The sequence below is a fragment of the Semicossyphus pulcher genome, unplaced genomic scaffold (assembly GCF_022749685.1).
Source record: "Semicossyphus pulcher isolate SPU_LCO1_2020_fin unplaced genomic scaffold, fSemPul1.0.p SCAF_23, whole genome shotgun sequence".
Taxonomy (NCBI): Eukaryota; Metazoa; Chordata; class Actinopteri; order Labriformes; family Labridae; genus Semicossyphus; species Semicossyphus pulcher.
The window spans coordinates 12484065-12511181 of record NW_027211697.1 but is presented as its reverse complement, the minus strand read 5'-3'; the positions used below and the strand labels follow the sequence as shown (position 1 = coordinate 12511181).

The window sequence follows — 27117 nt, the reverse complement described above, 5'->3', positions numbered from 1 at the left end:
TTCACACATTTACAGTCATTATTACAGTATTATCAGTCTTTAAAATTAACTTGGCACTTAGCGATACTATAAATGATCGGTAAAAAATTACATGAACTTTGTACACAACAATTAAAAAAGACATATTTACATAAACAAAATACTCATCGCACCATCAATCTTAAGATAAGGCAAACTGACACATGTGCTTCCCCTTCTTTTAGATGCAGTTGTGTTGTGAATGTTCATACAAACCATTCAGTGGCAGTGTGTTCACAGATTGTTCCTTTTGTAATACATACCCTTGTTGTCTTAAACTGTCTTTCAGTGCAGACGCTCTGTCTGAACTTGCTGAGTTGCTACATTGTTTAACATGCATCACTTCCACCTCAGCGGTGCAGAGATGCAGTTTCAGGTCGGTGGCTTGCAGGCTGGTATCTTCAGCGCCTGATTGTTCCACGCATGTCCTCATAAACATCATTGTTGGCGACACGTCTCGGTTTTGCTGTGGTGCGCAGATTCTTGGTCTAAGTAAACACATATTGCGGTCAGCATCTTACACGTGTTACACAATAACCTACATTGTTTGTTTCATTTTTTCAACTTCTGTTTACTTTGTCCTGAGTTAGTGTTTTTTAATCAGGTCACAGTTCATCTGTTTGTTTTCAGACCTGTTTTAAGACCTGACAATGTAAAACACACTGTTATATATACTGGGTTTGACTCATTGATTGATGTTTTCATAATCACCTTTCTGACTGAGCGTCAAAGCTGAAAACAACCAATCAGAGTTTTATACGAATAACAAACGGCGTCCCACAAGGATCAACTCTGGGCCCCCTTTTATTTCAAATTTATATTAATATTATTGTCTCTCTGATACCTGAATTTTAATATCAATCTTTACGCAGATGATACTGTTTTGTATTTTTGCTCAACTTTTTTTGAGTGCTCTTCAGAATGCACTTATCAGCCTTAAATTTAACACAGGAACTACATTTGTGCTTTTTTCGAGAGCAGGGGTATTTAACAGTCTAATATGGAAACTGTGTGGGAGCATGCACAACATGTGTTGGTATTTCCAACTTCCTGTTGAGGTGAAGGAAAAGTTTGGTTTAAGCAGTTTTTCTAACAGTTCTGTGATATAATCTACAGCCGGGCTGCTGCTGCACACTTAGACACTCTTCTTATTAAGACTTCTTGTTATGCATAAAGAGCACTTCCTTTTTAGATCCCACAGGACCTTACCAATCTCTGGTCAGCCCTTACTGTCTCCTGCTTCCTCATGTTGCGCAATTGTTGAGTTTCCTCCTGTCTTTAGCTTCCTTTTTTTGTATCTCAACATCATTGCAAATTAGGGAAACGTAAATGATTTTCCAGGCTTAAATAAACGTTCGAATCAATCAATATAACAACTGTAAGTATCCCTCTGTACAACTCAACAGCAGCATAAACTACAGCCTCCGAAATGTTCGTACAGCTGAAATACTCTATTGAATAGTTTCAACGCAAGCTAAACATTTTAAATTCACGAGCCAGAGAGGTACTGTTCAGAGTAACAGGAACATGGAAACTTTCAGTCAAATGACGAAAAACACAGAAACACCTACACACACACACCCACATACTTAAACCCACATGTACCTTGAGGATCCATATGCAGAAGGTCACGATGATGGTAAGCAGCACGACAGCAGTGATCACAACAGACACCAGGACCAGACTCTTATTAGAATCCTCACATTTCTTCTCTGTATCTGCATCTGTTAATGATAAAATAAGATCACTTTTTTAATCCTGAAGAATATTCAAGTGCAAGACTGAACTATAACAACTCAAAAAGTATAAATAAATATATAGTGTACATGGGTTGAATGCAAAGAGACAGTGCCTAATAGAATAGCAATACAGGTGTCTCTCTGTCTGTCTGTGTGTGGGCGTGGCTATCAATCACCCTCCTGCTGCCAATCCACCTGCACACCTGGGATCCCCTCATCAGCTCCTGCCGCCAACATAACTCCAGATCCACTTCTCATCTTCACCTCAACTTCAAGTTAAATAAATAACTTTAAACTGTCTTCTTCTGTCTCTGCTTTTGGGTCCAACTGCTACACACCCTGGCAACAAGTATATGTTTAATACAAAGCTAAGCTTGGCAATTAAACTGAGAGTAGTATTATTACTATCATGTGCAAAATGACTTTCACGGTTCTTTAGAATATAACTTTGCATAATTATCATGAGTAGTAAATAAGTTAAGTTAATCAATAAGCATAATTACTCCCTGCTTACTTTGTAAATAACTTTCAGTTCTCCGTTTAGTTACTGTCTCTTTTGCATTAACCCACATCCGTGAATCCAGTAACCCAGTGATGATGAGGGGGAATAAAAAAAAGGTGCATTGCACCAGGTGAGCCCCCACCCCCGCTGTTCCACAGCTCTACATCACATCTGCACATGTCTTACTGTCACCCACTAATGTGGTCTGAAAAGCTTTGCTCTATGCGCCTGAAGACATGAATGCGTCTTTATATATTTACATCTATTAGTTGTGTATATTAGAATATATCAGTATTATATCTTGTATACCATATTATTTCTATAAATATAAATGTTATTATTATTATTGCCCAACATTTGATTATGTTTCTGATGCCTTTTCTTTCTTAAATGGTATCTATCTATCTATGATAATGAAAAGCAATATTAATATGCAGACAAGAGTGCACATGATGATGCACGCTTTAAATACGACCCCTGATACTGAACATAATACACTGTGTGTATTGATGTGAGCCTGAAGCTGTACAGGTTTCATGTTATTCACATCTTTCTCAACACTGTAATGTTTTCCCTTCCAGCTCTGTATCAAACCAGTCTCCTCATACAACACACTAATGGAGAAAGTACAAACATTCCACTTAAAGTTATATACCAAAACACAGGTAAACAACTTCTGTACACGTCTGTTTGCAGAGCAGTAAACCTTGTTATCTAATTTAAGAGACGTGGGTAAAAACCACGAGTATTATTTTCATTACATAAGCCACAATGTGAGATTAATACGTGTTTGATTTACACATCTTCTACCCTGAACTTCCTGGACTCTGTAAATAATTACAATGCACTGCTGCACTTCTACATGCTCGCTGGATGAATCTCTGTTATATGATAATACTGAAGATGACTTTAAAGAGAGATGGGCTCACCTGCCACCACCAGAAGCACCGACCCCGTGCCGATCTTTATTTCAGGTTGTTTGGTCTTCTTGTTAAACGTTTCGTACGTGCACCAGTACGGCCCCGTGTCCTCAGAGGACAAGTTTTTGATGAGGATGTCCAGGTTGGGGAATTTCCCGTACACCTGAAGTCTGCTCCTGAATTCGGCGGTGATGGTGTTCTTTTCGGAGTCTTTCTCTCTGTACAAAACTTGGTCCTCACTGAGACCTTTCTTCACGGTCAGGTTATCTGGGTCTCCCTCAGTAAATCTGCACTGGATGGTGATGGATCCTTTAAAATCTTTCCTAACCACTCCATTGCTCCCTACAAAGACACAAAGACATGCACAGTTCTTAACTTACATTTATTACAACACATTTCATTTTGAGGCATTATGCATGTAAGCAGTCTTACCTGAGCCGGTCAGGGCCGTGCTGCAGAGATAAAAGATGGTTAGAAGCTTCAAGCAGACGGCAGACATACTGACTGTCATACAGTGCAGTTGAACTCTAACTGTTGGGTAGGAAATGTGTGTCCATTTCAACCCACATTACTCATCACAGACAGCACACGTGACCTACATTTAAGGTGTCTGATGTCGGGGTGGGACGTTCACACACAGCTTGAGGAAACTCTCGTCTGAGCTGAACCACTCAAGACAGAAGTGAACACCAGACTGTGTGGTTCCTCTCCAAAGCATCACACATGAGTTTATCATTGTTTGGTAGATTTGGCAGGATTTCAGTCGTGCACCTGACGTGTTAGTGGAGGATGAAAGGCCCCTGATGTGAAGCTACAGTGCCTGCTAGTGGCAGAAGAACGAATTTCCATCCATTATCTACAATACTTACTCCTGCAATGCTCCTGTTCAGGGTTGCAGGAATCTGGAGGCTATCCCAGTTGTCATTGGGTGAGAGGCGGGGTTCCCCTCTGGACTGATCGCCAGTCAATCACAGGGCTGACACACAGAGACAGACAACCTTTCACGCTCACATCCTCGGCTCTCGGCAATTTAGAGTCACCAATGAACCTAAAGAGCATGTCTTTGGACTGTGGGAGGAAGCCGGAGTACCCAGAGGGAATCCAAGCATGCACGGGGAGAACATGCAAACTCCACACAGAAAGGCCCACTACGTCTGAAGCGGGATTCGAACCAGGAAAAGAGCTGAAAACAAAACTGGTAAAGAGGACTGTGACTTCGCTGGGGAAGCTACTTTGGAGTTCTTTCTTTACAAGCTACCAATTACTGCAGAAAGGAGGAAGTGATGTCACAGCAAAGCTTCTGTAAGGAGAAATATAATTTGGTGAACGAAAACTACTTTCGTTCTAAGACATATAAAATGCTCTGCTTGAAATAATAAATTGTGTCTGATGGTTTTTCTGCAAAATACGTTTAATTATCTTGTAAAAATCCTCCCAAAGCATCTCCTCCTTCTGCCTCATTAAAAATTCCTGAATCTACATAGGCCCCGCCCACTATGCACATTTCCAACTGCCCCCTCTGTCGCGAAAACAGAACACGTCTCTGCCATCGTTTAGTGCCGACTTGTTGAAACTTAGCTAGCTTGCAATGTAGTAATTAGCAGTAGTAACGTTAACGTTAGTAGTCAGTAGTGAGTTTGCAAAAATGACGATGACGGTTACAGCTGGCTCGCGCAACGACGAAGTGGTTGCCATAGGTTACACATAATGATTTGCATAGCGTCAACCCGTCCATTAATGGGATTGGCTCCTTAGGTTTGTGACGTCTGAAACCTGCCAATCTGAAAACGTGTTGTTCAGGCTGTCCTTGGTACACTGCAGTTTAAAAGCAGACAGGCCCAGCCATGGAGACGACTGCTGATGTTGTCCCTGATAAAAATAACTTTATAGAAATAATCAATCTTGTCGCTTGTCTGGTTTGCTTTTGTAGGTCATATAGAGTCATCGGAATTAATTTCAGTCTGTTTAATAACCAGTGAAAAACTCCTCACAGGAGCTTTAAAGCAATAAAAGTGATTATTTATGGGGTAGTGCAAGATATCAGCCTCGGTGTCGCTGTAATTCTTCAATAATTAACACCTATGACAAACAGACACCGAGCTTATTGACATTTAGTTTTAAAAATTCAGACTGAAAACAACAACAACAAATAAAAGGGGAATATTTATTTCACAGGTAGGCTCCCAAAAAACATCTTTGTGGTTAATTGATGTAAACCTCTGTTAAACAAACCATCTGGGCTTCACAACAACAAACCTGCAAAGGAATTAAATGTTGAAAACCAGACCAACCACTTATATTAAGATCTTAATCACAAAACAGGTCAACACAAAGTCTATTCAACTGCCTCAAAACTATTTCTCCCATAACTCACTCTCTGAGTGAAGGAACAGTTCCTCTTTAGACTTCTCTAAAGCATCAGTCATGAGGAAATATGAGCGCTCAGAGCGGTTACTGCAGTGGTACAGTGTCAGTGCATATCTCACAGCAAAAGTAGGTCAGAAGTTTTGTTTTAGTAGAGGGAGGAGGGTGTTTGCAGTGCCCTCTAGTGGCAGCAGAGGGAACATGTCTGGTTTGTCCCCCTACAAGTGTACCATCCAGAACCCACCTCCTCAAAACAGAGTCGAATGAAAACTATAAAAAAAAAAACATTAAATCACATGGACTCACAAAGAAAATGAGATTTTAAGCCATTCAAAGTCATAACATTATGACCACCTGCCTAATATTGTGCACGCCCCCTTTTTCCACCAAATCAGCCCTGACCCGTCGAGGCGTGGACTCCACTAGACCTCTGAAGGTGTGCTGAGGCATCTGGCACCGAAGCGTCAGCAGCAGATCCTTTAAGTCCTGTAAGTTGCGAGGTGGGGCCTCCATGGATCGGACTTTTTGTCCAGCACATCCCACAGACGCTCGGTTGAGATCTGGAGAATTTGGAGGCAAACACCTTGAACTCGTCGTCGTGTTCCTCAAATCATTCCTGAACCTTGTCTGCAGTGTGGCAGGGCGCATTATCCTGCTGAAAGAGGCCACTGCCACTAGGGAATACTGTTTCCATGAACTTGGTCTGCAACAATGTTTAGGTAGGTGTCAAAGTAACATCCACATGAATGGCAGGACCAAAGAACATTGCCCAAAGCATCACACTGCCTCCGCCGGCTCGCCTTCTTCCCATAGTGCATCCTGGTGCCATGTCTTCCCCATGTAATTGACACACACGGCCATCCACATGATGTAGAAGAAAACGTAATTCATCAGACCAGACCGCCTTCTACCATCACTACATGGTCCAGTTCTGATGCTCATGGGCCCATTGTCGGCGTTTTCAGAGGTGGACAGGGGTCAGCAGTGGCGCCCACGCAGCCCCAAACTGCGACCCCTTTCTATCAGAACCAGCATTAACTTTTTCAGCAACTTGAGCTACAATAGCTCTTCTGTCTCTCTCCCCATGGGCATCAATAAGCCTGTCCCACCCCTGCAGACCGGGAACACCCCACAAGAGCTGCAGTTCTGGAGATGCTCTGACCCAGCCTTTACAATTTGGCCCTTGTTAAAGTCGCTCACATCCTCACACTCGCCCATTTTTCCTGCTTCCAACACGTGAACTTTGAGAACAAAATGTTCACTTGCTGCCTAACAGATCCCAACCACTGATAGGGGCCGTTGTAACGAGATAACCGATGTTATTCACGTCACCTGTCAGTGGTCGTAATGTTCTGGCTGATCGCTCCCATGAAACGGTTGCAGAGTGCTTTTTAATTATGCATATTTACCTGTTTCTGTTAAAAACAGGAAGCCATAGGGAGGGAAGTAATCGGGGTATTGATTGCCGTTAAGAGCAGCCAGTGGCTTTTATTGTAGCACTAGCTAGCTCGTGCATCATGAGGGAGGGACATAAAACATATGTGGGTGCAAAATAAATATTCGCCTTGAGCGCAGGATGAGACAAAAACCTTATTTTATGTTTTCCAGGATTTGACAAACAAAATTGTTGGTTTACATGTTGGTGTATAGGTGATAATCAGTGCTGCATATGTGATTAAAATGTGGATTTCATGGGAACTTTAAAACAAAAAAGTCAAATTACAGTCAAGGTTTTTAAAATGTTGTATACAAGATATTGACTGTTGTATTTTGAAGCTGAAAAGACCTCCACAAACTCCATTAAGTCGTCACCGTCCCGAGAGAATTGTAAACTCAACATCAATAACATCAATAAAAGCTTTCAGCATCTTTGGGGATGAATAAAAAAAGGAACAACCCCCACCCCCTGTGCTCTCCGTCTCCCTTTGCGACAGGGTGAAAAAAAATGGTCTCCTCTCGTCCCTCCATCGGTGCCCCTCCTCCTGTCTCATCCACTTATGTCTGTGTGCATTAGCAGAAAGCAAGGAGGGGCTTTTACTCTCCCTTTGTGGCTTCAGAAACAGGCCTGTCCGATTGCAAACAGTGCTTCCTGTTCAGGGCTTCTGCAGGGTGGGGGCGTTTTATTTTTGGAGGCTGCAACATGATTAGGAGGCTCTGCTTTTGGTCACAGAGAGGACAGGTTTTTATTCCCCTAATACTACAGCAGATATGTCTTGGTGGTGGGTTTATAATCTCAGGTGCATGTTATATATTTAATCCTGCTTTCTTCTGCTGCAGCAACATATTAAACTCCTCCTTCCTCCTCCTGCGTAGATTACTTGCTGAGTCAGTGCAGAATGCCTGGACGACTTGTATTGATTGACTGATTGCAGTGTGCGGCGTCACTCGGAGATGACTCACCTCATTTCCCCTCAATTCCTCTCCCCGCTCACATATCCTCTTCCTCTCCTGGGAACACACAAGGCCTCATCTGGAGCCCACATGCTATTACAGAGCCGTCAATAAATTGAAGTTGCAAATGAGGGAGGATGCTCGCACATTCATCACAGGCATCAGCTGGATAAGTTGACATATGGCTGTGGGGGAGGAAAATGGTAATCTCCCGTCTTTGTAGAAAGATTAGTAGGATGATCAAGGGGGATCGACAAGAGTCTGTTTCTAATGTGGTTTTACTGATTAGCTGTTGACCAGCAGGACAACAGAGCAAGCTGCAGGGATGCATCTGTTTGCTACAGAGCAAAAATGTAGTAGGGGAGACCGGGGCCAATCGTGACAAGTTTTAGTTTTCATATCCCTACTCAGAAACCTCTCGGACTATTTGGATACAGTTTTTATGCAGATAACTTTGATCTTTGTTCTACTTATTAATAGTCATCAAACTATTTTAAAAGCTATGTCACAATATTCAGTCCCTCCAGGATTACGCCGGCATTTTCTGTGATTCTTGCGGCCTAAAATTTTAAAATGACAGTTGCAGTTTTGCAGTTTTTTTCAGTGTGTAACACGTCACACATCCACTGTGAGCGACAGGGACAAACGCTGCAACAAAGCATCTATTGGCCGAGCAGACTGTCTGTCTTCTGACGTCACTTCTAGTTGATTTCTTTGTCAGGACTCCAAATAAAAAGTGAAGATTTTCATTTAAATAAAAGTCTGTTAAGTCACTATCTCTCCCCGCATGAGGTGACACTGGGGCTGTACCCTAATCAGATTTCTTTGGTTTTCTATTCGTTCTTGTTGTTTTTTCTTATAGCAGTGTTATGGTACTCTGATTAAATATATAACAGCCTTAGGCCCTGTGAATATACAAGGAGCGCTGAGAGAGGGAGAGCACGAGCACAGAGGGAGGGAGCTGGCGATCGCGGACCGAAGTGATGACGTGAAGTCGACTGAGGGGTCACAGACACAGATTCGACTCGTTGACTTTCAGGGGGCAGCCCTAGGTAACACAAAGGTGATTGAGCCTATGGCCCACTGATGGAAGCCTTTGCATTTGCAGTATTACAGACTGGGTGTCTGTGGCAGGGTTCACAGAAAAAATCACAAGCTGCGCCCAGTTAGAGACGCATTTTCCATCAGCCAGCAGTGGTTGGTCTGCCAGAGAGGGTAGGCGGAGCTAAGCTGCTGCTTTTCCGGTCTCTGCAAGTGTTGCGAGTAAACAGTAATCTACTATGGCTGAACAAACAAAGAAAAGATGGATGACTACAGATACAACTTCAACAAGAAGTGAAAATCCAAAGAAAGAAAAATCCAAGGAAAGCGACCGTCAGCCAGGAAAATCAAGAGTTACAACCGGAGCCAACCGTGGACGTCAAACATGCAGCACTGTCTGGATATCTGGGAAGTGTGCTCCCGCAGTTACCGTATATCGCCATAGGTGGCGCCAAAGTAAAGGTGAAGGTAAAGACAGAATTAGAAAAATATTGTAGATTAAAAAAAAAAACCTTTAAGCCTAAAAAAATTGTCTTTGCAGACATAAAATGTATCAAGTATGAGATATTAATTTGTCTATCTATCTATTATCTATCTGTCTGTTACTCTAAACATTTTGAACTCAAACTAGATCTCAGTATTCACTTGTTTCTCATGTTTTTGTATGCAAGAAAAGATTGATTAAAGCTTGAGAGGTCCAGGCTGACCCTGTGTCTGAGAGCATAATGAAAAGCACAGGACTTCCCCTGTGGGTACAGCACTTACTGAGAACAAGCCTTCATTGACTGCGCTCCAACATCCTGGCATTTCTCCAGAGCAGGAAGTTCTTTTCCTGATCTCGAGTGACCTCTGCATGCCTTTCGCAGCAGATGAGAGCTTGAACACAACACCATGCCACAGCGCTTTTTCCGAACGGTGGACGAGCTCGGCTTGTAGCTCAAGAGAGAAGATTTACTCTGACAGTCACTTTTATTCAGGTCTGTGGCAGGTCAGACTTATAATGCAGGCACAGCAGTGTAAATAAACCGGTTAAGCCCAAGGTGAGCACGGTAGATCTAAGAGCAAGTGTGTGGGTGTGGTCGAAACCTGCAAATGGCTTGGATGAATACCACACCCAGAGGACTCATAAAAGGTTATACAAACACAGCAACAATTTCTTACAATGGTCATTACTGCTCCACACTGAATGTTTTTTGACAGCAGGGTATTTCTCAGTCTATGCTTGTATTCTCCTTAATTTTTTTTTGTTTAAAATATGTGAAATGAAGCATGATATCCATAGAAGTCTGTGTAACTGTTGCACTCGTGCTTCTCAATAAAAATATTTGTAAGAAATAGATGTTCTCTGTTATCTCATCAAATCTAAGGAGTCAAAGCAAGAGCTTTACATGGGTTCTGTTTAATCATAAGAGACCTTCACAGCTTTGTTAAGTGTCTTTTAAAGCTGCTTGTCTGTGATTTTATTTATGTTTTATGACATCTTAGTTTGTCTTATCTCCTTGTGTTTCATTATGTGTTTTATAATGTGTTTTAGCTCGTTTTATTCTTTATTGAAAGCACTGTGTAACTGTTTTGGAAGGTGCTAGACAAATACATTTATTATTCTGAGAGCACCTTTTTGCATTTCGCACATTAGGAAGACACCTGAATACAGCTGGAGTCCACTTTAAGATTATTACACAGCTGTGTTAAATACTTGAATGTGATTGGTTAATCACGGCATTCCGAAGTCTGCTATTTCTTGATAACGGACCGTTGTTATGAAGAACAGACCGTTGCCAGGGATGCGGCTCTAATCAACCTGGAGGACTAACTGTAATCATATCACTCCACCGAAAGAAGTGCAGTGAATTTGACGTCGGTCTGTTTACAGAGGGAACAAGAAAAGAGAGGGAAACAGCGGAGAGAAAGCGATAAAGGTTAAAATACAAAAACCTGAAGACCGTTGCTATCGCAGAAGATAACCTGCTCACTATACATTATCTCAGACTTGTTTAGTTTACAGATGTAGCAACTGAACTGTCCTATTAAAACCCACATGGTAAATCGTTAAATCACGGTGTTGTATTTTGTCATTCATATCTACGGTGGCCCTGAGGGCCAAAATACAACTTTTTTCACATTAGTCCTTAATTGCGATTTGGAAAAGCCTGATTTTTGGTTAGAAAGTTATATTCATGAAAATCTTATTAATTATTTTTTACAATAAGAACATTTATTCTGGGATTTAGCTCGGTGGGTCGAGCAGGCGTCCCATATTCAGAGACCATAATCCTCACTGCAGCAGCGGCAGGTTCGCCTCCCGCCCTTGTCCCTTTGCTGCATGTCATTACCCACTCCTCTCTCTTCAGCTGTCCTATCAATAAAGGCAAATATGCCCAAAACATAATTCATTTTTTTCTATAGGAAACTATTCTCTCTAAACATATGAAACCAATATTAGATCAAACCAGCAGCTGCTGTTAAAGAAAGATCAGTGAGCTGAACTAGTTTGTTCCTCCTGGTGCTTAAAGAAGGCAAATGAGCTCGGACTGTGAAGAGCATTTCCATATAAAGACATCTGCAGACGGAGGACTAAAGTTGTTTCATAGGTAACGTTACATCCTGCATGAATCTCTTCAAAAATCCTCACAAAGGCTCTCAACAAAAAGAGACCCATCTTAAATCAGACACGCTGGAGAGGGAGCCAAATATCCTGCAAGTGATGTCATGAACAGACAGATCAGTTTCCCTTTTGGCTGAAGGTGAGGCAGCGTTTGGTCTCTGCTCCAAACAAAGAAAAAAGGAAAAAAGAATCAGCCACAGCAAATTCATATCAATCTTTATTGTATTTAGAAATCCACGCATCAAATCTTTTTTAGTATTTTTTCCTTTACCATTTACAACAGGGAAGAATGAGGGACAAGCTAAACGTCATGCCTTTCCCAGCAGGCGCGATGCACTACAGGATGGGCTGAAATGGAAGGGCGGGACAGAGATACATAAAGTGCTTTTGTCAACAGTTTTCTTCTTTTAATAGAAAATAGGATCAAAACAAAAGGTTTGAGGGTGGAGGGAGCGGACGCGCAAGGTCCATGGACGTGACGGCATGAGAGCATGTGAAGAAGGTGAAGGAGGGAAGAAGGTGACAAGATGATGAAGAGGAGAAGAGTGGTGGGGGTATTTATCTTTAAAAAATAAAAAAAGCGTTCGAATGAAAAAAAAAACAAGCGGTCTCAACCCAGGATGAGGCTGGACTTGCCACCAGGAGGGTTTCTTCGGCCGCCAGAGGCAGCGTTGGCACCTCCCGACGGGGCAGAGGGCTGTGGCAGCTCCTGATCCTCCTGTTCCACGTCGTCAGGACACTCTGCAGACGCAACAGAAACACATCTCGTTAATCCAAAGTAGCAATTACTTACACTACTGTGGTATATGTGATTAACAGCTTACAAACCGTAAGACCAAAAGTATGAGCTAACTATTTTATATACTAGTACTCCCCCACAACAGCTGAGAGCAGTAAAATCAAATGCCTTTCAAAATTTCAATAAATCATTAACCATTGAAGTGAGGTCTATTTGTAGAGCAGTCCTGAAACAGCTGGATGACAGCTCTGTTAACGGGCAGACCTTCGTTCTGTTGTTCCAGTTACACACTCACACACTCTCCAGCAGCTGCTTTGAGGACCACGGTACGTTTTTCTCTGTCAGCATCTGTTAGCTGAGACTGTTAGCATTTTTAATGCGGTCTTTCTGGGCTTGCAGTCTTCAAAGATTGCGCTCTATAACACTGTGTTTCTTGGCTGTCTGACAGTTGTTTAATGACTCTGCTGCATTGATAACAATTAGCTTAAAATTGGCATCATAACTCCGCCTCAGCTGTTGGTTAACTTGGCCGACTTTTGAGCCATTTTGGTAGAGAGAGGGCAAGCTCAATTGCGTAGCGGTGGCTTGCTGTGGCAACTACTGCCAGTAGCTCCTGCCAGAGCTGTAGTGACAGTTCTGGTGGCTACTGGGACCTGTCAGGGGAACTGCCGTTATTTACCGTGACCTGCTGGGACCTCAAACAATATAAACAAACTTATCACAGATAAATGGCGCTTACAGAACTAATAACAGAGCTAATAAAAGTCTGGTAACCATCATTACTGCCGCAGCAGCTCTGGCAGTTCCCCTGGCAGGTCCTGGCAGCTACCGGATGTGGCACGGCAAGTTACCGCTAGTACAACTGAGCTTGGCCTTGCAGTTTTATTATGGTTGATCACCGTGTCTCTCCATCTTTCATCCCCCTGGCTCTGTAGCTGTGAGTGATGGCCGGCTTCACTAGCTTTACAGATAAGTAGTGCAGTCTACTGTTGTGAACGTACATTGGCATTTAAAAGTCTAGACCCCGAATAGAAGACGATCCCACTTTTTCAGAAATATGTTAAGGAAAAAAGAAATGACCTATATTCCGACTAATGCAGATATCCTGTTGTGTGGGAGGAACCCCAAAGGACAGCCGAGCACGCACTCTGTGGATTGTCACATGGTATCAAACGATAGCCAATGGGGAAGCAAGCTGACTGAAGAAGGAAGCGCAACAACCGCTGCCATGGCGACAAAAGGAAACGTGAAGCATAAAGTAAGATGGACATCAGAATTTCTTTTTTCTTGCTGAATTTTCAGTAAAAAATCCAAAAACTATCATCGCCAAATCTTCCTGCCGTCCTGTTGAGAGCCGGACTCTAGTTGTTGCTGAATTAATCTGTTACACTCCTTTCCCACCAAAATGTAGCGCGTTGACGCAGGTTTTTCAGACCCGGGAAGACCCGCTTATAGATGCCAATTGTCTCTTTTCCCATTGCCAGTGGAGTATCCTCCAGTCGGTCTCTTTTCAGCTGCGTCACCGTCTGACTTCACAAACGCGCCCGAGACAGAGTTAGTAAACAGTGAAGATGTTACGGTGGTTAGACGACAAATTTGGAACGATGTTCGGGCGCTGCTCGGACGGAGATGGGTGGAATTTATAGCTGAGATGACGAGGAGTCGCAGAAGTTACCGACGGAGCATAGCATCGTTCCGGAGAGGGGGTGGAGTATAGCGTGTCGACACGGGCTTTGTGTTCCCATCAATGCCGATCGCAGACGAGGCGATAATTACTCGGGTCTGCTGCAGAGTCATTTGACCCGAGTCTGAATGCTGATTGTAACGTTTCCCACTAAGCAAAAAAGCCGGATGCTAGCGGATGTTAGTGGGTTTCTGCGATGTGATTCTTTAATGCTTAAACTGGTAAGTCAGACTGAGGTCTTCTCTAAAGTTGGACTTTATATGTAGTTGCTGCATTTTGGCTTTGACAGCTGGAGCACCTGAGTGAGGTTAGCCAGGTCTGTAATAAAATCACAGTGGGCTCTTGTTGTCCATTAGAGCCTGAATGACTGCAGAATGAGCACATTCAAGAAGACTTTTTGACTTCAATGTTACAGATAAGGGCAACTTTTTAACATTTTTTCACTGATTTTGTAACTTTTTGTCGACGGAAAGGACACTCAACTATTCAGAGCATGACATCAAAGCGACTGAACGGGCTGCTGCATTAATTATAGGCGTCTCTGGGCAACATTTACTAAAGCTTTCACACGTTTTCCAGGTGCAGTTGTGACTCATTCCACCTCATCTGTTCATCAAACAGACGCAACGGGCTGGAGTCGCAGTTTGCATGACATTTGTGCGAGTGCCTCTGTCCTCATTGTACAAACATTTACCTGCAAATAAAAGGAGGCAGAACAATGACGTATTCGGCTTCGTTTACCGAGGTCACGCCATTTCTGCAGGGACAATTCTCAGCCTCTAAAAAGGAGGCGTAAACACGGCACAGACGGGAGCGAACGTGACCCATTAAAGGTTTAAGTGGCCGGAATGAAAGTGCATTAAAAGCAGGCTTACGTGCTAAAAACGAATAACACGAAGCACTGAGCCTCTTTATTAAGTCAAGACAAAAGTGGTCGGATATTGTCGTTTGTGTTCTGTGAAACTGCAAAATAATTTGTCCGTTTAGGTCACTTAATCTCCCTTTTGTTTCCAATGAATGTGTTTATTGCCTCCTAATGCGGAGTATTTATTTCTAGTGGAGTTGTACACGCCAAAATAAATATTTGAAATCCAGATCTCTGCTATCATTTCCTCTCTTTACTAAATGATCTCATAGAGATCCTTCCTCTTAAAGGCGCTTACGAGCTCGCCTTCTCTGCCAGAGTGTGTCCTGGAGCTTCAGTATCAGGCGACGGAGCTGACTGCGTAATGAGCTGCTTTCTTTGTAAATCAGACCCTGAATAGACTCAGATTGTGATTGCAAACCCGATGAAAACAGAGCACCTTTAAGACGCCCCGTATTCTTTTTAATCCGGCCTCTGTCTGCACCAAAACGCTCTTTGATATATGCTTGTTTAAAGTACTAACAAATTTAAAGTGCACATACATTCCATTACCAACAACAGGGCAAATAAGAGCGCTTTAATTTGTAAATGTTCAGAGATGAGCAGTCAAACCCTCCATTATCTAAGGAGCCAGCCACTCTCTGACAAACGAGCACCTGGAGGTTCATAAAAAGCTTTTCATACTAAGTGAAGCCTGCCATCAAAGAACAGCTGCTCGACTACAGACCATCACGCTGTCATGACAGGGACAAGCCACATCAAAGGGATCATGTGATGTTGACTTAGAAAGGGAGAACGGGTTTCTTAAAAAAGTTAGTGATGGTATGAGAGCAGAAAGTGGGACGAGAATAGTCTGCAGAATCAGATGTTTTCGAGGCAGAGTGGAGACCGTGGAGGTATTCACTGATAACCTAAGTCATGCACTGCTGTTTAGACATAGTGAGAGAACTTTTAAAGCCTCTTTATAAACAACTGAAGAGTTCTGGATACTCACCATCATTTGCTGGTTCTTGGCCATTCACAACCTGCAATATAAAAACAAGAGGATCAGATTACCCTGCTGGAGTGAAATGACCTTTTAACCTGTACATTTAAATGTCTCTCTCTGTCTGAATCTTATTATTGACACCACAGTAACATTTTAAAATATGCTGAAATGCTGAGTAACTTCAGGTCGTAATATCGAAGATCTCCGTTTCGTTCTCTTTGGCGCCACCTCTGGCGATAAATGGTAATTACGGGAGCACACTTCCCAGATATCCAGACAGTGCCGCGTGTGTGACGTCCACGGTTGGCTCCGGTTGTAACTCTTGATTTTCCTGGCTGACGGTCGCTTTCCTTTTCAGACTGTTTGCTTCATCTGAGCGTCGAGTTTGTTTCTTTTTCTTTGGATTTTCACTTCTTGTTGAAGTTGTATCTGTAGTCATCCATCTTTTCTTTGTTTGTTCAGCCATAGTAGATTACTGTTTACTCACAACACTTGCAGAGAGCGGAAAAGCAGCCGCTTAGCTCCGCCTACCCTCTCTGGCAGACCAATCACTGATGGCCATAGGCTCAATCACCATTGTGTGAGTGTTAGCTCATTCGGCGATAGATGGTGACAAAGTGACATTTATTTACAGGAAAATCTTCAAGTTGATCACTTTAAGTATAGATTTTTGTTGGGTAAGCCATGCCTTAATTCTCCAAGCCCTTGCTCTTGCATTGTTAATGCATGTCTTGTAATAGATCCAGTGTCTTTCTTTCTTTATCCCTCAATTAAATAAGAAAAAATTCCCTCTAGGCCGAGAGGACTGTCACATTCCCATATAAAATTAAACCTCCACATGGATTAAAAGTGGAGAATATCTATCAAACAGCATCCTGGGTCTGATTCAAATAGATGGATAAAGTCAGCCATCCCCCCATGATTTTCCACTGAACTGCTTGGAATTATATTTAATCTACGACCATGTGCTCTTCAGCACCAAACTAGGCTGCAGCTCTGTTTTGGAAACAGCTCCTGTCGGGCTAAATCCGAGACGTACCTCTGGTTTCTGGTTCCACACCAAGGCTGCACCCGAGTTGTGGATGGTGGTCAGCTCCGGCTCAGGGTTCTTGGGGAAGAGAAGAGGCTGCTGGCATCGCCGGAGTGGGGCAGAGGGCTCCCCGCACAGGGTTCCTGTGGGTGCCCCAGCTGTGAAGAGACAAACAACTATCAGGAAATTGACTTTAATAATAATCAATAGAAGTATTGCAATTTTAGTGGCTATTGGTCCAAAATAACAAAGAGGATGTTATTTAAAAATATTTACGTTCGGCAAAAGGCTGCTGATTGTTTGAGTTTGCTCGTACTCAGGCAACAAGACGCTAAACGTCAAAGCAAACAAACATTCCCACGCTGCCTCTCATTGACCTAGTAGAAACCTGCGTCCCCATCCTGGTGCATCACCTGACAGTGACACACCTGCTACTTTATGTGAATCCTGCCAATGACTGTCAGGTGCTCAGCGGCCTCCCACGCCCACAATGAAAACAAACTACAAAAAACAACAGATAAGAATCGACGAGTGAAAATAACTCCTAAATTGTGTCTTAAGTACAAAAAAAACCAACTAACTGTTTAAGTACTGCAAAATTACGATACACCGGTGCAACCAGTATAAAATGCAGGGAGAGGTATTTTATTGTGTTACGGTATTTTACCCAGACGATGGAGCTATATATTCTAGCTCTAGCTATTATGGCGTCATAATCGCCAACGCAGCCGCCATCCTCGCAACAATCAATGCTAACGTAGGCTGTTAGCTAACGCACCAGTAGCTAGCAGGATTGCAAACTTGACAAGGTGGGTACAACACCAGTAGGCTTTAATTTGTGTGTGTCTTAAATGAAAATAAATTGAAATAGTGTTGAAATAACTTGTATACATGTTTTTATTAATAAATAACTATAGAAAACCTTTTTACCCTCTGGGACAAAAACAGACTGCGTCTTATATTCTGGTTTTTACGGTAATGCTTTGGCTGGTATGGTTTTTATTTTGGATTATATGAAACAGGATTAAGCAAACAACGATCTCCCGCAGACAGATCGTAATCACCTCCTGCCTGTCTTCAATAGTTATCACCTGTTCTGTAATGTAAATCTAATATAAAGATGTCATCAACAAAACAATGTGATAAGACGAAAAAGAATGAAGTCTAGGGCTATTACGGTTTGTAATTTAGCTCGACTGAAACAGAGGTCATGTTTCCCCCCAGAGGTCTGTGTTTAAACACTAGCCATCATAACTGCTTCATACTTTTTCCCTTTCTGCCCAATGGATTATATTGAAGTCAGACAGGAAACACCAGAGACAAATGACAAAACATGACTCAGGCTTCAGAGAGCGGAGTCATGCCATATGGACGCTAATCCAATTAGTCACCCCAGGCCCAAATGTTTCAAACCAATGCGGCAACTGTGCTCACCACAAGATTCATCATCTCAGATCTGATAAAACATCATCTTTATGAGGGAATTTCAGTGAAACAACACAACACAAATCACTGAGAACCAACAGGAGACATCATCAAATCCGCTTGGGCGTCTGCAACAGACCCAGAAACACAGTGGAACACTTCCAGGCAGACAACCCGGGTGCCAAAACTCACATAACCCTGTAACGCCTGCTTTCTCCTTTAGCAGAAAGAGCATTAAAATCCAGTGTTTGGCTCACTGCGAGGACGCAGGCTGTGCTAACCAAAGCCACATAAGGTAACAGACGAGCTCCAGCCACGAGGGCCGGGGAGGGACAGACAGGCCGTCTTTGTCATGAAGGGAACAACGGCTGCCGGAGGAGTGGAGGAGTGGTCATTGTTGCTAATGGAGTGAAGTGAATCAGCTCAGTTGAGAGCTTCGATCACAAGCTACAAAAGCTCCTTCATCACTGGCTCCATTTTTCTGAAGCTGATCAATTCAACAAACAGCAAATGGAAGAGGATTAAAGCAGATTCATGGGCCAGACTGATGCATTACATTATCATCACTCCGACACATAGCCTTCTACTTAACCTTATAGCCCCCCCGGGCCCATGATAAACACAGTGTCTATGATAACGCTGACCTCACTGGCAAACAGGCCCGGAGACAGGAACAGCAATCATGCTGCTGCTGGTAGTCTTGGCTTCCTCTCTGATTACAGAGTGCTCGTCATGTGGCGAGAGGCTGAGGGCACTCCAACAAACCAACAGCTCTGGAATCTGAATGCCCAAAAATCCTGACGAGGGCGAATGCTTCATGAATTACAATATGATCATGTGTCAGCAAAAACAAAACATCAGCACAAAACAGTCAGAACTGTCTTTACAGGATTTTTTAAATCATAACCAACTCCAAGTGTTCACTTCTTACGCTTCAGTAAAGCCTAAAGAAGAGCAAACTCTTTCCTAGGGCTGCAGCAATAACCATGGTGATGAGATGGTTTCTTTAATTCTATATATAAAACTAATATCAGGATTAATTTAGTTGCTATGTTGTGCCACCCTAAATAACTGAAGGGGAATTTCCTTCACGGCTACACAGCACTCGTTTGTCCATTCAGTTTTCACTTCATCCAAATCTTAAAAAACCCATTTCCTGCTGAAAGACAAGAGGATACTTTAAGTTTCATCTACTCTGGTTTTGAGATATTGTTATTTAAAGTAATAATCTCGAAGACTTTCATGTAAATAAATGTCTGTTAAGTCTCTATCTATTGCTGGCACAATGGTGATTGAGCCTATGGCCCACTGATGAAAGCCTTTGCATTGGGTGTCTGTGGCGACCTTCGCGGAAAAAAATCCCAAGCGGCGACCAAGTTAGTGATGCGTTTTCCATCAGCCAGCAGTGGTTGGTCTGCCAGAGAGGGTAGGCGGAGCTAAGCGGCTGCTTTTCCGCTCTCTGCAAGTGTTGCGAGTAAACAGTAATCTACTATGGCTGAACAAACAAAGAAAAGATGGATGACTACAGATACAACTTCAACAAGAAGTGAAAATCCAAAGAAAAAGAAACAAACTCGACGCTCAGATGAAGCAAACAGTCTGAAAAGGAAAGCGACCGTCAGCCAGGAAAATCAAGAGTTACAACCGGAGCCAACCGTGGACGTCACACATGCAGCACTGTCTGGATATCTGGGAAGTGCGCTCCCGCAATTACCGTTTATCAGCAAAGGTGCCGATTCTCTTTGAGATTACAACTTTAAATAAACAACATGCCTTTCCAGGACTAATGTCCTTTTAATGCTTGGTAATCTCCAGACACGGCTGTGAACGGTTCTAACTGGAAATACTTTTTATAGAAGAAATAGTCCCCATGAGAACAGAGAGGTTCACTGCGAGGCCTTTGGATAATCCTGCATAAACACGACATTGTCTTGACATTAGCTGAGGCTAAGCTAGGAATTAGATATTTTAATTCTTAATATCCACAAACTACAAAGAAAGCCCTGCTTACAGTCGACAGAAACCTTTGATCATGAAAATTAGGCCTTCCCTTTGGCTGACTTATCTTAGATATGTGCTACTTCAATGTAGCCGCTCATGCAAATACATAGTGGGGCCTTTGCATTCACAGCCTTTTACATGTGTTCCCTGTAACTCCAATATAAGGAAAAATGATACAAAGAAGTATCTTTTGTTAGTGTACACAACACTGCAGGAGAATTTGTCATTATAACGAGGCTCAAAGCTAAAACACATTGTTCAGGATGGATGAGCACAGTATTGAGCATAGAGAAGGTGCATTTAAAAGGATCTACACAACGTGGCACGCCAAAGCAAACAAGCCTGCTCATCTACACTCTGAGTTCATCTCCAGGTCAGACAGCTCACACAATGCTTATAGAGCCTGTTATAGTAATAAAATTGCTCATTCTGGCAGAAACCAAATTTCCTCATCCAGCTGTTTCCATTAAAGCGGTAAACTATCAGACGGCTCCCCTAAAAACTTGACCTAGACCCAAGTGAGACAATGCAGGCAGGAAGAGGCTTCACTGTCAGCAGCTGCCGGCTGGAGAGGTCACAGGCTGAAGTGGTGATTTTAAGGTAGATTCTTCATTGTCCACACTCAGGAAATTTGATACAGCATGTAACCGGTTTTCTACAAAATGGGAAGTGTGAAAACATGTGACCTGGAGCTTGTGAGTGACTTCACGGCCTCGAGCTGAAATGGAATCCGTCTGCTGCAGGGCAAGTTTCTCTCAAAAGCTATTCTGAAATATCTGAGCCTTAAAGCTCCAAGAAATTTGGCGTTAAATACAAAAATGTTTATAAATGTCAAAGTTTAAAGACTAAAGCATCACCCCAAAACATGAATACTGAAAATAAATGTTCAGAGCTTTTGGAAAACTCAGTTTAAAAACAGCTAATTTTACTGTTTAGACCATTTCCCAAGACCGTGTGGGCGTGGCCAATAACGATTTGACTGACATCTGCCTGGCTCCACACACAACATTGGCACATTGACAGCGTAGGAACAGTTTGTTTGAGTCGTCCTAGTCAGTATTAGAGGAAGTATAAGTAATGCCATCTGAAGATATACATTTACAGTAAAATTCGGTGCATAAGACTTTAAATAGACTTTAAATACATTTTTGCTGCGTCAGATGTGACCAATATACCAGTATCAAAAGCGGAGGGAGGTATATTAATGTGTTTCGGTATTTTACCCAGACAATGGTGCTATAATCTAGCTAATGCTTCATCACGGATATGCACAGTCATGATCGCCACCGCAGCCGCCATCCTCACAACCATAACCATTGTTACCGTAGGCTGAGCTCGACTACCACACCGCTAGCTAGCAGGATTGTAAACTCGACATGGCGTAAACAGATGGAAGGATGTAATTTGTGTGTTTTGAAAGACAATAAATTGAAATAGTGTTGAAGTAACTTGTATACACATTTTTAATAATAAGTAGCTATAGAAAACCTTTTTCCCTCTGGGATACACCTAAATACAGCCTGCGTCCTATATTCTGGATTTTACTGTAATTTGTCGCCTTTCGCCTATTCTACATTCCTACAACACCCAGCGTGCATTGCGCCCCTCCCTCTGAAAGGAACGGCCCAGCGAGAGACGCTGGAGTGAAATACTACCATTTTCCAGTCAAGGACATTGATCGCTGCAGGCAACGGCTCAGAGCGGTAATGAATCTGAAATACGACGAGAATACACCGGTGGATCGTCTAAAACATCTTCAGGTCTGCAGTCTACATTTCAAACCTGACGATTTTGAACGAGACATGACATCGAAGGCGGGCGTCCTAGATTAAGGAAGTGTAGTTTAGCGAGCTCCCTGACCTCTGCCAGATGGGCGTTGTACATAGTCTGGTGGAGGTTTTCCAGGCCCCATTGGAGAAGCGGATAGCGTCCTCCAAAGGCACAGAGCCAAACTGCATTATTTTTCTACCATAACGGCATTAGATCCCCATAATAGCATGATAGGACTGAGGTCGGCGAACTGACCCTTTAATGATAGCCTCTTAGCCTTAGCTAGTGCTATATTATTATGGAGCTAAACTCCCTCTAGCAACACTCACCACTCCCCGCGGAAGATAGACAATAGTGTTCACACTTAACACCTGCGACAGTCAATACTTGGCCCTAAAGAGGATGCTAACGCTAGGTGTAAACAACCGAAGAGCTGCTCTGTCTTTTTACTGTGATTGGTTGGCAAAATTAGTCACTTAAATACCTGAGCGTAAACACGCCCAATTCAAACCCAATATCAGAACCAAAAACTTAAATGACAGTGTTTTGGTTTGGGATGCAAACTAATTCTGCATTCCCTTTAGATGTTTACTACTATGTACATAAAATCCTAAATGTGATGGTAAGAAGGTTACTGTGGATTTGGGTTTCATTAAACACCCCCTAATTCATAAAAATAAAATCCATCTTTAATTAAAAGTAATAAAGAGAGTGCACACTTAAGTGAATTATGTTTGGCTAAAGCTTTACCTGTAAAACTACAGACATACTGGATCACACAAAACGTTGGACCACATGCATTTTTCATTCATGCCTCTGTGGCTCGTGTTCCCAGTGACCTTGTCAACTTAAAGCGGTATACGCGGCCCGTTTCCTCTGCTGCAGCTTTTCTCTGCCTCTCCCTGTGTACTGAAAACTCCCCTCGTGTCTATACAAAGCCACGCATTTCACCAGTTGACACATATTTTATCTGACCTATTTCTTTCCATTGAGAGCTGCTCCTCAACTCCATTTAATAAAGCCTGGCTTCAAATTACCCTTATCCCTGTACTCCAGGGCTTTTTGGCTCTTACACTTGTGGGATGTTCTTTCTGACAAGCTAAATGGAAAAATACTAAATAACACCCCGATGTTTTCCTTGCTCGAGAATTAAATCCACAGTGCTTTTTGCTTACTTAAGAATTCTGGTAGTTCTGTCTTGTCTGAGCTTGCCCATATATAAGCAATTATACCTCCCCAGTGAAAAACACTGCTGATGTTGCCTTGTAAATTACAACAGTATTGTTTTCATTCCTTTAGCTCTGAACTAAGAGAGATGTTAGATTGAATTACTGGGTGGATTGTTCCTCCGATGAGCATGGGGGTCATCAGGTCCTGCGAAGATGCTGGAGGCCATCTTGCTCTTGCGCTGGGGGGTTGTGTTTTCATCTGTGCCGAGGGAGAAGCTGGAGTCCCCACCTGGCGGCCGTAGTACCCTAGGGAGCAACAAATAATGAATTATAATGTGATTGAGCTTCTGCTACATCCTGCTTAGGCCAGGATAAAACAGATAACCTTTGTGTCACATGCTACCAATCAGCTGCCCAGGGCAACAAAAAAGAAAATCAATAGTCAAATATAACATGAAGACGCCTCGAGCGACTTACAGCCTTCTCCCTACTCCACCCTAAACCATTTATAAACACACCACTCTCACAAAAACACACAGGCTAGCAGCAAGGTCTCTGCTCTCTAAGCCCCGGCTGTCAGCCGGTCAGACAGACAGTCACAATCTCTGCCCGGCAGCTGACTCGCCTCGCACATAATCACAGAGTTAGCTGGCTAGCTGCTGCCTCTCCTCAGCTCAGATTCCTTAGCAATGACACACGAGGGGCTGGTGTCAGTTCCTGGTGGCATTGTTGTACAATTATTAAATGAGTAAATCAAATTATATACCCCTTTGGGTCAAAAAAAGACAAAGGAGGTGAAAAGTCTGTGGTCCATAGCTAATATAGGTCAGCTAATAAATAGACCTTTCTAGAACAATAAAGGTGACCTGCATGCAGACCAGTGCACGGTGAACAAAGCCCACTCTGCTCAGACATTCCTCCAGCCACAAGCCGAACAAAAGGGAACCCGATAATGAGTAGGGAAACTGTTTTTCCTTGCTGCGCTGAAGGACGGACAAAAACTGATGTGTTTGCAGAGCCCCTGCTGGACCCCTCCCTCTTTTTCCCCAGCAAACTCTCCTCTCCTCAGAGTCCCTGAAGCCACCAGCTGACACACTGAGCAGCTGTCCAAGGGCCAGGCGGGCAGACGGAGTCCAAAAAACAACCCAGCTCTTAAAAGAAAGCGACTAGAGGAGGGAAATCTACACAGCGTGGACTGTGCCATATCTTTTCATAATCAATTCTTATATCTGCACACCAGTGTCTGTCACACTTGGCTGTGACAGTAATGCCTATACCAGACTTCACCTCCCGGCCAGAGGGGATGAGCTCATGCTTTCCACACGGATTGCGATGGGGGAAAAGCTTTAAGCTGCCTGGCAGCAGACCCCACCCTAGAATGAAACAGCAAAAAATATCAATAAAAAAAGCAACCATGTTTAGGAGCTGAGCGGCAGGTGGAGCCAGGGCAGACATGACCGAGCTCTGAAGCCAAAGATGGCACGTCTGATAAGGAAGGGTGGGAGGCTTTTGATGGCCTACTAAGATTTTAGCCTAATTCTGCTAAAGTTGCTGCTGTACGGATCCCTTTGGTCGGCCAGCAGCAGCAGAAATGACCAGCAGCTCGTAAAAAGCGCTTTAAGGAGCAAAAGCAAAGAGCTAAGGAAAAATTTACAGGCTTAGCTGGCTCAAAGCCCCCACCCAAGCCCCCGCATCATCAGAAAACAGCATGCGGCTTCAAAACGCTTAATGACTGACCGAGATTTGACTTGCTGACTCCGAAAAGGCTAATAGAACTAGTTTTCCTCAAAATCAGGATTGTATGCTCTGAAATCAGTGAGGCAGCCGTAATTTAAAGTCATTTTCCTTGCATTGTTTTCACTGCAATGGGGCAGGAATGCATGCAGACGAGACGCATCACTTACTGGAAAGATATGACTTCGTGCCTGGAGGATGAGTGGCCCTCTTGTTGTTTTTCCATAAATATAAGAATTTAACAATAATAGACTACAGCGTTTACATGCATATAAATCTGACAATATATAACCCTACATTCGCCCTAACCAACACTGACCCATTTCTGTGATAATGACATATGCAGACCCAAGTGTCTAGTCTTGGATTCTTTCTGCAATCGATCACATACTCAGACTAAAGCTCTCGAGTTATTCCTTTGCTGATATTCATATTAAATATCCGCCTCAAAATCGAAGTTTGGTAGAGCATTGAATACTAGATGCAACATTTTTCACCACTCCAAAGAAAAGCCCCTATCACCGCAGGAGACGATGTTTGACTTGAACCACAAAAAAGTTATTTTGTCTGTTGTCGAGAGCTAACGTTAGGTAAATGAGCGTTCACCAGTTTCACCAAGAAGCGACGGTTAACATCTTTTCCTTTTAGTTTCTCTTTTCTTTCGTTAACCCCTAATTATCCTACAAAGCCCACACAGGCCAAACAACAAACTTATATGGCGCATCAGTCACCCAATAAGATTAACTTAATTAGCAAGATGTGACAGTTGAGCTAAATCCAGAAGGATCTCTCGCCAGCCATCAGCAGGCTGCCTTAGAGCAGAAAAAGAGGCGTTTGCTCGCTGAGAGGCACTTCTTTTGTTCCTCCGCGAGACGTTTTCAGCTTCTATTACCTGGAACTGCTTTTAGCACCAGGTTCCATTCCTGTAAAGTGTTTTGTCGTCGTCATTTTTATGAAGTAATTTCGATGTATCGGCAGGAACAAATAGTCTTTGAAAAAGTAATAGAAAAAAAGTCCTCCTCCTTCCCCCGCAGAGATGCGACAGGATGCAGACTCCACCCGACACTGAAAAACATAACGAAGACCAGATCCGCTGGTTCTGCGGTGCCAGCCCACGAGACCCATCCCACCAGCGTTCGGCCCGCTCTGATTGGTCAGAACGTCACAGAACTCCGCTCTGATTGGACAGAATTGCACAGAACTCCTCTCTCATTGGATTGAACCTCAGCGATCGGCTCTCTTGTTGATGGCAGGTCTTGGCTTCTTGTCAGTGATCAGACATTAGAGTCCACATCCCCGAGGACTTGATTTCTGCTATCTAATCCATATGTATTGATTATTACAGCCTTCAATGTGTTTTAAACTGCAATGTTAATATGTAGTATAAAACTGCTTGAACTTTGACTTCCAGCTGCAGACGATCTTGGGACTAACCGTGAATCTTAGCACAATTTAGGTTACATTCTTGCTGTTGTTGTATGTATAGAAAATGTTTTTAACTGCCATGTTAGCGCAGAGAAAGTACATGGGTGAACTTTGGCCTCCAGCTGTGTAATATCAAGGATCTACATCAATCACTCGTAAAATAAAAGGTGGGCCACAATCTGGATTCTAGAACTTGTAGTTCAACAAATGTATAAAATGTTTAAAACTACCTATGTAATGATATAGGAAAAGCCTGCTTGAACTTTGACCTCCAGCTGCGGACAATCTTGGGACTAACCTTCAGTCTTAACACAAATTAGGTTACATTGTAGCTGTTGTCGTAGTTCCACAAATATATAGAAAATGTTTTTAACTGCCATGTTAGTACATGGATGACATTTGACCTCCAGCTGTGCAATATCAAAGTTCTATAACAGTCAGTCGTAAAATAAAAATAGGCTAAAATCTGGATGCTAACACTTGTAGTTCAATGAATGTATAAATTGTTTTAAACTGCAATATGATATAAAAACATTTGTATGAACCTGCTGAAGATCTTGGGATTCTTATCTTCAATCTTAAAAATAAGGCAACAACAATTTTGATTCTTGCACTCGACATAGTTCAGCTACTGTATTTTATATTGGATGTATTTCCGTCCAGAAGAAGGGGAGGAATCACAGTGGAAAGGCAGACAAAATGAGTGG

General features: G+C 42.8%; 2 protein-coding genes across 2 annotated transcripts; both read right to left on the bottom strand.

The window, feature by feature from the left end:
* On the bottom strand, positions 1 to 3699 carry LOC138602948 (uncharacterized). Its single transcript, XM_069674586.1, has 4 exons — positions 3612 to 3699; positions 3189 to 3521; positions 1624 to 1742; positions 1 to 506 (listed from the first exon to the last, which is right to left on the bottom strand). Exons 1-4 carry the CDS (start codon positions 3688 to 3690, stop codon positions 420 to 422), a joined length of 618 nt encoding a protein of 205 aa, XP_069530687.1. The 5' UTR covers positions 3691 to 3699; the 3' UTR covers positions 1 to 419.
* Positions 3700 to 11790: 8091 nt separating this feature from the next.
* LOC138603091 (jupiter microtubule associated homolog 1-like) lies at positions 11791 to 26110 on the bottom strand. The gene is made up of 5 exons (XM_069674760.1): positions 25878 to 26110; positions 23415 to 23557; positions 16896 to 17044; positions 15863 to 15893; positions 11791 to 12321 (listed from the first exon to the last, which is right to left on the bottom strand). Exons 1-5 carry the CDS (start codon positions 26108 to 26110, stop codon positions 12191 to 12193), a joined length of 687 nt encoding a protein of 228 aa, XP_069530861.1. The 3' UTR covers positions 11791 to 12190.
* Positions 26111 to 27117: the final 1007 nt, after the last annotated feature.